At 46.0% G+C, this 11290-nt stretch overlaps 1 protein-coding gene across 1 annotated transcript in view; it reads right to left on the minus strand.

Annotated features, from left to right (window-relative positions):
- Nucleotides 1–1106: 1106 nt before the first annotated feature.
- The window catches only part of LOC306910261 (cytoplasmic dynein 1 intermediate chain 1-like), an 11637-nt gene continuing 1453 nt past the window's right edge, over nt 1107–11290 (minus strand). The window contains exons 2-6 of the mRNA XM_079484687.1: nt 10892–11007; nt 10667–10781; nt 9899–9986; nt 2369–2428; nt 1107–2057 (exon numbers count right to left, since the gene is read on the minus strand). Of these exons, the coding sequence (XP_079340813.1) occupies nt 1928–2057; nt 2369–2428; nt 9899–9975 (267 nt within the window). The 5' untranslated portion in view covers nt 9976–9986; nt 10667–10781; nt 10892–11007 and the 3' untranslated portion in view covers nt 1107–1927. The remainder of the gene's footprint in view (nt 2058–2368; nt 2429–9898; nt 9987–10666; nt 10782–10891; nt 11008–11290) is intronic.

Raw genomic sequence — 11290 nt, forward strand, 5'->3', positions numbered from 1 at the left:
AGCACCCGGATCAAGGAGCCATGAGAATACGGTGAAGGTTCCGGTGCAAAACGCAGACGGATTCAGACAAAAGCGCCTGCTGTATACTGCATTAGCCTACTTTAAGGTTTAATACTCAAAAATGGAAAATCATGTTTCATTTCGGGACTACCAGCGATGTTATGCAAATACCGAAGAGCGCTTGTTAGGGGGTCCCATCCATATGGAGATGTTTAGGGCGGTTTTCAAACCATCTGCATTTTATACCACGCTTGGCTCGCAAGTCTGGAGGATGCAATCAAATTAGCCAAGCTTTATGTGAGCTTCATTTTAACAAGGCCATCAATTTAAAAATGTAATTGAAATATGATGCTTTAAATATGATTGGCTTTAGTCGTACTGTATGATTCAAGCATATGTTAAATACAGAGTGCTTAAGAACGCACTTGAGGAAAAAGGGTGGCTTAGGGCTCACTGCTGTGTTGTGTTAACAAATGCAATGGCCAAGAAGCCTTTGTGGTATGAACCACACTTAAACTAATAAGAAAAAATATCCTGACATTATTCTTTTACCAACAAGCAGAAGTGGTTTTGATTAAGCACTTTCACATTTCATATATCAATCAACTCAAGGAGTTTTATTAACTTTGCCTTGTGCTGTGGTTTTAATATATGTAAATGGTTTTAATATTTCACCATTCCAAGGAATTGTTCTTTTTCTGGGCTCAATTATTAAGATGAAAGGAAACGTCAATTCCCATATCAGGCCGGTGCTGTGACGTCACTTATTGTGTTCATTGCTCATGTGCATGAGTTTTAAAGATGTAGATTTGCTTTCCTTCTGAAACCTCGTATCTCCATAGTTCATGATTTGTTGGTCATAAAACATTAATATTAGTCACCCTTTATGTTCGTCACTGGGTTTTGCAAATATCTAACCGATAAAAGGTATTAAAACGTCCTACAACACAATATGTATTTAATCATTTAAAAATTAAAGTGTTTTTTTCCATTTCCTAGAAATCTGTGAATTTGGACATCCGAGGTGCAGAAGGACAGGGGCGATATGTACGCTAAATATATATTTTACACATTGTCGCTGTTGAACAAAACAATTATACAGATCTGGAACCAATTGAGGGTCATTTAATGATGACAGAAATAAAGTTTTTGGGTGAACTGTCCCTTTAAGCTCTGACTTCAAGCAGTTACACCGTTAGTTAAACGCAGATTCATATGACATCAGAAAGTGATTCAAGCATCTCATCCGAGACATCCAAGTTTAGACCTGTCATGCACCTGGAAAGATAGCAGACTCAACAATTTCAGCAGCAAACTGGTAGCCCTCGACAGAGAAGCAGGCACAACTCCAAGTGATGTCCTGATGATAGAAGCCATCTTGAATTACTCGTCTGCATCCACTTAAAGGCCGACTCAATGCCGTTACTGTTCTGCCATTTCAAGCAGAGCTACTGATGGGCAGGCATCTCTTTTCAAAAAAGCCGCCCCCTCCTCCAGCTTCCCTCTCAGGAAATGGAGGCCGCGGCTGGTCAAATGAATCTTAATCTGTGCAGGTTGGAAGCTCTTCAACAGAACCGTTCGCTCAGGATGACAGGCCATCTGACAGTGATGAAAATCAAAGCCCTTCGCCGGCAGCCTGGTTTAATTTCCCAACTTGTTCCAAGTTGTTTTACAGTGAAATCCGAAATTGTCAAAATTGATTGAATGCAGATAAAATGTCATAATCAAATACGTTTTGTAGATCTTAACAGTGACTGACAAGATGGGTAAGTGCGTAATTGTAATTAAATAACGGATTTTGTGTTACATAAATATCACTTTATATAACAGGCGATCATCATCATCAGTTTTTAGGTCACACTGTAGCTTTTAAAGTAGCTTCCCAACATTATTACAGTTATATGTTGAGAATCTATAGAAAATTCTACTATATTTTTCTACCTTCAGAAAGATGGGCTGCAAGAGGAGTCTGAGTCTCTTTGCAGTAAGCCACCACTTCTTTGGGAAGGAAGTCCACCTGTATTATTTTAGATGGTCCCAACCTCTGTGTTCGACTCCTAGACAGAGAGAAACACAGTCTATAAACATCATAAACTAAGAAATTGTCACCTACATCATTTAGTGCCAAATAATACAAATCTAATATGGTGTACTCATTATTCAGATCCACGAACAAACTGTATGTTTGGATGACCCACACTTGACTGCTAGAACTAATGTTTAAAGCATTCTTACAACATGGCATGTGCATCAATCACTGTCACACACAGCCCTGGGCAAACAGCTGGAGAATGAGCGGCTGAAAGCACTTGAACCTTACAAACTTAAGAGGAAAGAAAGAAAGAAAGAAAGAAAGAAAGAAAGGTACCCGAGTTCAGAGTCAGGCTGCAGCTGGAGAACAGAAGGGTCAGTGTCCCACTGCAGGGTCCTGAAGTGAAGTGGACGACGGCAGGTGTTACGTTGGGCACAGGAGGAAAAAACATGCAAGGTTAATGTAAGAGGATCGATCAACACCATCAAACACATATAAAAATCATAACAAGGGTTTTCAGAACTTGCCACATGCATGGCAGGATACCAGTGAGAAAGGACCAGTAGCACACATGGGGTTGCAGGTCAAAGATCACAGCGATACTCAGGAGGTTTACAGCATGTGTTGAACATTTAAGGTGCTCGTGTGCACTTTATAAAGGATGTATACTGTAGAAGAGGGTGTATGATACTGAATTTCTTAGGTAGGTGAACAATCTTAGGTATAACATGATAAACATTTGATTACACGTTTTAATGATTACACCTTTTAATACAAGGAAACATTGGTTTTAATTTTATAGGTCACTTAGGACAAAATTGTCCGATAATGCTTAGATCTAAAGCAAAAGTGTAATATGTGTTTAAAATGATAGTAACATCAATTACTCTCCTGTCATTTCAAAACTGTATGACTTCCTTTCTTTGGAACATGTTGTAAACTGGCCCCGATTCACTTGCATTGGTTTTGTGACCATACATTAGAAGTGAATGGGTGCCGGTTTTGGTATCTAGTTTTGTGGAAGAAAGAAAGTAATACAGGTTTGAAGTGACAAGCGTGTGACTGAATGATGACATCATTTTTATTTTGGGGTGTAATGTAACAGAGCTGCTACTAGACGGACAAGAAATTAATACACACAAAAACGTTATAAACATACAATAGTCCCGAAACATTCACACAGAATTATGAATGAATGAATGAGGTTGTTGAGATTCAACTATAACCTGTCACGGTGTGTGGACAGAACCCAAACGCAGGCAGCAGAGTTAAATAACAAAAACTTTATTTAAACAAAAGACCCTCGATGAGGAAAACACGGTCTAAAACAAGACAAAAAAGTGTAAACTAAAACTTTCCACAAGGGGAACAAAACAAACAAAGTCCTTTGAATAATAAATCAACAAAATCCACAAACTTAGAACAGGAACAAACACGATAATCCATAGACAGGAATAATCCAACAAGGTGACGTGAGGAGGTACGATAATGAAAAAATGACAAAATGACAAAATGACAATGAACCGACCAGGGACAGAGGGAAAACTGGGGCTTGATAAAGGGAAAACACTAACAAGGACTGATGACACAGGGAGAGTGGCCACAGGTGACAAGGATGAAACACTAAGGGAAAGCTAACAGGAGGATTGCACGAGGCAGGTGAGGGGACTGAAACACTAAGGGAAAGATAGATCAGGGCTGGAGACAAGACTAACACTAATGGACTGCAAACAGGGAAACAAGGGGGCGGGGCTAAAGGACGTGACACCGGAGAGAGAGCATGGCTTCTTAAACCAAAACAATGCTCTTTCTCCACACAAAACACATGGGACTGACATGATCCTGCCACAAGACTCGAAAACCACGACAAGGAGAGGCAGGATCATGACAGAGCGCCCGCCTTAAAGAACTCCTCCAGGAGTTCTTCAAGATCACACTAAACATGACAAGACTGACAGACAGGAGGACAGACACCACAAACACAGAACAGAACACACTAGGGGCAGGGCTGACATGACTAGAAAGGGATTGGGGTTGGACAATAAAATAAACATCAATGGGAAGGGGGGAGGCGGAATTGGTGGGAAAAACTTGGGAACATAACTGGGTGGGGACTTAGGAGGGACAGGACCCTGCTTCCTAGAGCTGGGCGGAGGGGTGGGATAGGAAGGCCTGGGCATGGTAGGGATACCTCTCTTGGAGTGGGAGGAACTAGAAGGGGTAGGGCATGACAGGACGGCCGTAGTAGGGAACGGCTGGGGCAAGGCTGACTGGTTTGTAGGTTGGAGGGCCGGCTGGGCAGGACTTGACGCCGGCTGGAAGGCCGGCTGGGCAGGACTTGACGCCGGCTGGAAGGCCGGCTGGGCAGGACTTGACGCCGGCTGGAAGGCCGGCTGGGCAGGACTTGACGCCGGCTGGAAGGCCGGCTGGGCAGGACTTGACGCCGGCTGGAAGGCCGGCTGGGCAGGACTTGACGCCGGCTGGAAGGCCGGCTGGGCAGGACTTGACGCCGGCTGGAAGGCCGGCTGGGCAGGACTTGACGCCGGCTGGAAGGCCGGCTGGGCAGGACTTGACGCCGGCTGGAAGGCCGGCTGGGCAGGACTTGACGCCGGCTGGAAGGCCGGCTGGGCAGGACTTGACGCCGGCTGGAAGGCCGGCTGGGCAGGACTTGACGCCGGCTGGAAGGCCGGCTGGGCAGGACTTGACGCCGGCTGGAAGGCCGGCTGGGCAGGACTTGACGCCGGCTGGAAGGCCGGCTGGGCAGGACTTGACGCCGGCTGGAAGGCCGGCTGGGCAGGACTTGACGCCGGCTGGAAGGCCGGCTGGGCAGGACTTGACGCCGGCTGGAAGGCCGGCTGGGCAGGACTTGACGCCGGCTGGAAGGCCGGCTGGGCAGGACTTGACGCCGGCTGGAAGGCCGGCTGGGCAGGACTTGACGCCGGCTGGAAGGCCGGCTGGGCAGGACTTGACGCCGGCTGGAAGGCCGGCTGGGCAGGACTTGACGCCGGCTGGAAGGCCGGCTGGGCAGGACTTGACGCCGGCTGGAAGGCCGGCTGGGCAGGACTTGACGCCGGCTGGAAGGCCGGCTGGGCAGGACTTGACGCCGGCTGGAAGGCCGGCTGGACCGGACTTGGGACCACCGGACTTGGGACCACCGGACTTGGGACCACCGGACTTGGGACCACCGGACTTGGGACCACCGGACTTGGGACCACCGGACTTGGGACCACCGGACTTGGGACCACCGGACTTGGGACCACCGGACTTGGGACCACCGGACTTGGGACCACCGGACTTGGGACCACCGGACTTGGGACCACCGGACTTGGGACCACCGGACTTGGGACCACCGGACTTGGGACCACCGGACTTGGGACCACCGGACTTGGGACCACCGGACTTGGGACCACCGGACTTGGGACCACCGGACTTGGGACCACCGGACTTGGGACCACCGGACTTGGGACCACCGGACTTGGGACCACCGGACTTGGGACCACCGGACTTGGGACCACCGGACTTGGGACCACCGGACTTGGGACCACCGGACTTGGGACCACCGGACTTGGGACCACCGGACTTGGGACCACCGGACTTGGGACCACCGGACTTGGGACCACCGGACTTGGGACCACCGGACTTGGGACCACCGGACTTGGGACCACCGGACTTGGGACCACCGGACTTGGGACCACCGGACTTGGGACCACCGGACTTGGGACCACCGGACTTGGGACCACCGGACTTGGGACCACCGGACTTGGGACCACCGGACTTGGGACCACCGGACTTGGGACCACCGGACTTGGGACCACCGGACTTGGGACCACCGGACTTGGGACCACCGGACTTGGGACCACCGGACTTGGGACCACCGGACTTGGGACCACCGGACTTGGGACCACCGGACTTGGGACCACCGGACTTGGGACCACCGGACTTGGGACCACCGGACTTGGGACCACCGGACTTGGGACCACCGGACTTGGGACCACCGGACTTGGGACCACCGGACTTGGGACCACCGGACTTGGGACCACCGGACTTGGGACCACCGGACTTGGGACCACCGGACTTGGGACCACCGGACTTGGGACCACCGGACTTGGGACCACCGGACTTGGGACGGGACCACCGGACTTGGGACGGGACCACCGGACTTGACGGGACCACCGGACTTGACGGGACCACCGGACTTGACGGGACCACCGGACTTGACGGGACCACCGGACTTGACGGGACCACCGGACTTGGGACCACCGGGACCACCGGGACCACCGGACTTGACGCCTGGGCAGGGCTGGATACCGGCTGCTGGGCAGGACAGGATGGTGCCACTCTCCTCTGCTTCTTCCTCTTTGACCGGCTCACAGGACGTGTGGCCGGCTGCAGAGTAGCGGTGGGGGACCCCACTATCTCCGTGCTGGAAGAGTCGGATGGTGAGTCCCACGACTCCCGCCGTCCACGCCTACCACGGAGGCTAGCTGGTGGGGGAGCAGAGTGTGTGGTGACGCCCAAAACCCCAATCCTCAGGGAACGACTCTCTGGGATCGAAGGCAGGAGAGAGCGTGCAGCCGAGGGGCAGCTGGAGGCAAGACTGCTGACCAGTTGCTGAAAGGACCCCCGGATCAGCCTCTCCCGTTCCTCCAACGGTGGAGGCTTAACGAGGCCCGCCAGGAAGTAGGCATTCATGAGCGTCTCTGGCAGAAAACCCCGTCTTGCCACAGACGCTTGAGCATACTCACTAAGGGATCTATCTCCCTGAGGCTGGAAAGGACCATCGCCCCGCTGAATTAAGTCAGCAGTCGACTGCCACCAATGCTGGTGGTCCTGGCTGGCAGAGGACTGCTCACGGTCCCTGGCTGCCTGCTGGGTTCTCTGTGGTCGGTTCATTCTGTCACGGTGTGTGGACAGAACCCAAACGCAGGCAGCAGAGTTAAATAACAAAAACTTTATTTAAACAAAAGACCCTCGATGAGGAAAACACGGTCTAAAACAAGACAAAAAAGTGTAAACTAAAACTTTCCACAAGGGGAACAAAACAAACAAAGTCCTTTGAATAATAAATCAACAAAATCCACAAACTTAGAACAGGAACAAACACGATAATCCATAGACAGGAATAATCCAACAAGGTGACGTGAGGAGGTACGATAATGAAAAAATGACAAAATGACAAAATGACAATGAACCGACCAGGGACAGAGGGAAAACTGGGGCTTGATAAAGGGAAAACACTAACAAGGACTGATGACACAGGGAGAGTGGCCACAGGTGACAAGGATGAAACACTAAGGGAAAGCTAACAGGAGGATTGCACGAGGCAGGTGAGGGGACTGAAACACTAAGGGAAAGATAGATCAGGGCTGGAGACAAGACTAACACTAATGGACTGCAAACAGGGAAACAAGGGGGCGGGGCTAAAGGACGTGACACCGGAGAGAGAGCATGGCTTCTTAAACCAAAACAATGCTCTTTCTCCACACAAAACACATGGGACTGACATGATCCTGCCACAAGACTCGAAAACCACGACAAGGAGAGGCAGGATCATGACATAACCAAAGTTTTTTAATTTATTTGTTGTATAACTACAGTAACAAATTACAAATTAACCACGGTTTAATTAACATTTACTACAGTAGCCATAGTTAAACCATACACCATAATATTTGTAATATAGTAAACGCGTAAACAAAGAGTAATCATTCTGCCAATAGGGCTCACTTTTATTAAAACCACGGCAAAGCACTTTTTTGTTATAAACACAGAAAACCTGTCTTAATATTAAGCTGACAAGAAAGATCAAACATTTATAGCATGTTCAACACATTGAGTGAGATACAGTACGTATAACAAATGTTAAGACATACATGTATACATATGAATATATGGAATACATATATATCAATGTATTCCATGCATGGTTTTCATAAAAGCCAGAATATACAACATATATATTTAGCATCTGCTGTGTGTGTACTGTAAATCCAATAGCTGTGTCCTCTAATAAGACCCAAAAACCATTATGCAAAGCATCACCGTGACATGTCTTATTTACCCTATAGGAATAAGTTGATAAGGAATGTACTGACCTTGTAAACTTTTCCTTCACCTTCACTACAACTCACAAACATGCCTATTTAACTTACACACAGCCAGAGGGGTAGCATGTCAAACTGACACTCTGTTTTACCAGGGATGACATTTAAAAAAACGTATTGTCATTCACGTCGTGGCAAATGGCTCCAATTTAACCATGCAAGAGGAATTGTTGAAGTCACGGCTCGAGGTAACAGCGGGCATCAGGCGGGCACACCGGGGGGAATGAGCTAAACTGCTAGGCTTTTTTCAACTGCCAATGAGATACTGCGTGCTTGACGCTAATAGCAGAGCGTACCCGCACCTCTTTGAGAGCCTGGTTGGAATTCTGGCAACGTTTCTGAGTAGATACGTACCTGTCATTGTGCGTGTCTGTTTTGTGCTTACTAATGCCACTGACCCCTGACCTGAGAGAGGACAAGAGTCGTAGATGGAGATACTTAGAAGTGGAAATTGTTACGCGACATGTGCAAATAAATACAACTTGCGTAATCCCAAACTAAACAATGTGCCACTGCGTGGCAAAGCTAAAGCATAGCTGCGTTGATAAAGTCATAAATATGTGCCGGTTTCGGTGTCTTAGTCCAGAGGCTGTGAACTTAGCCCCCTGCAGGGAGCGCTGACAGGAACAAACGCGCATGTCATGTGTCAAGCGTGTTTTGCGTCGGCACTATGCAGGTTTAATTATAGGCCTGTGAAGCAGTCGCATCAGCCTTCCCCTTTACGCTTGACTGCAGCTATTTGTCTATATTTCAGAGACAGAAAAATGAGTCTGTTAACAACCTTCACAGCTATTCGCAATGATACACTCTTGGTTGTTTTTTAAATGTGCATGTCCTATTGCAATACAAAGGTCAGAAACTTGATCCCAAAGAACACACATACTTTGGATATAATGTGTCAAACAGACCACAATGATCCGTCACACAAAGATATTCTAGAGAAAGATATGTTAGATGTTCGTGCTTTTGTGTTTTGGCAACTGTTTGGGGAAGGCCCTTGCCTTCCAGCATGACAGCGAGATCTATATTGAAAAGGTTTTATGAGTCTGATGTGAAAGAAAAAACAAACCCCCAGTTGAATTACATTGATAGACAGGCGAAGTGGTGCTATGCTGGAATGTCAGAAATGAAAACTAAAAGACAGATATTGATTCTTACCTATATCTGTTGATTCCGTTTAAAAAGACAGAGAAACATGGCAATTAGTCACACCTGCATTCCAAAATAAATGTGTACTGCTTTAACAGAACATTCAGAAGAAGAAAAAGTCTTACAAATATATTTTACACCCTACATAAGCCAGTAATGATATTTCCTGAGACCACTATTAAAGGGATACATCACCAGAAAGTGAAAATTCTGTCATCATTTAAGCATCTTCGAGTTGTTCCAAATTTGTATAAATTAGCTCAACAGAACAAAAAAAAGATAAAGTAATTTTTCCTACTATGGGAGTCAATGGGGGGCAAGATTTGTTTGGTTACCAGCATTCTTCCAAATATCTTTCTCTGTGTTCATCAGAACCAAGAAATTTAAAGTCGAAGAAGAGTAAATGATGACAGTAATTAATCTCCACACAAACTAATTAAAAAGCAACAAAAAATAATAAAAATGCATATGTAATGAGAGATGGCACGTTACATTTAACAATGGTTTCATTTACAGAACTATTATTGGCGAGTAATAGTTAAATCCACTGAAATCGTGAATGTTTCATGTGAATGTCCATGTTGTTATATGCAGATATAAGGTTGTTAAATACCTTCCAGCTGAAGCCGCATCCACTGAGTCCTGACTGCCTGTTTCACTGGGTGTGCTCATAGACTTTGATGGGGACATAGTTGTCGGAACTATGAAAAGTTAAAAAGGCAAAAAATATTTTATTAAATATAATTAAATTAGAGCTAACTTTTAAACAGCCTTAATAGATCCATACTGCTCTATGGTCTATGGATAATTAGATATTTAAACTTCAGAAGGCATGTGAATGTTTGTAATATAGATCCCTCTCCACTAGATGGCTATGGTGGAAGAGAACACAGTATAAAAAAATCTTGGAGGGGGAAATTCAATTAGATTCTAAATGTATAAACATTTAAAGATATACTGACATTCTTTGAATGCTTAAAAAGTGGTCTTTGTTTACTGAGGATTGGCAGCGCATATAAACAAACTGAAAAGGCCTATTCTGCAAGCTAATTTTCAGAAACTACATTAGTAAAAACTATTTTGACAGGACAAGTAATGTGGGAGGTACAGTGTGGTAAGAAGGATAAAATACGAAACCAGTAGACAAAAAATGACTGGGGGAATAGCCTGGGAAGAGGTTTGGATGATGTCCCAGTCACAAGTCATGAAGCGTTACTGTAGAGCTACACTGAAATCCAAACCCAGAATATTACACAGACTGGGCTTGGCAAAGTTAAAAAGGCTATTTTCTGATGTGTTTTTGGAGGGCAGGAGTTGTTGAATGAGATGGCGGTGGTACAGATAGATATTTGAGGTCAGTCCAGAGGTCTGTGTGCTGTACCTAATGGAGGTTCGGGTGAGATTCCAATACTCTGAAGGAGGGCCTCGGTCTCTCTGCGTTTACGGTCCAAATCTGAATCTTCTGGGGCAGCTTCCGCTTTCTGCTGTGTCTCTGCCTGTAATGTGTGCACATGCAAACTTACCTATTTATGTTATGTTCTTACCACATACTGAAGTGAATTTCTGTTCATATGTCCGAATAATAATCATTAAAATGGTAGCTTACCTCTTTTTTCTTTTTTTCTTCCTCCTTTCTCTTTTTTTTCTTCTCTGATCTGAGCAAGGCGCTGCTTTTTACGCTCAAGTTCGGCTTTTAAGTCACTTTTATCGGCCATTTTGGTCCTGCAACAGATAGTACATTGTATTGTCGATTCAAATTAACAATCACTGTGTACATTAGGGTAAAATCATTTTAAACAGCTTGAACAATAGTTATGAAGCTAATAGTAAGTAATTACATATTTGCTTATTTAATATCAGAAGATGAATTATTTTTTTCTTTGTTTATTTATCTTTTGATGAAGCGAGTTTGATTTAAAATATAAATATGTACAATGGTTTGTGCCGGACTTAAAAGGCTTTACTTAAAATGGTTTATTTTTAATTAACATTAAACAACAGTAAC

The sequence above is a fragment of the Barbatula barbatula genome (assembly GCF_947034865.1).
Source record: "Barbatula barbatula genome assembly, chromosome: 21".
Classification (NCBI taxonomy): Eukaryota; Metazoa; Chordata; class Actinopteri; order Cypriniformes; family Nemacheilidae; genus Barbatula; species Barbatula barbatula.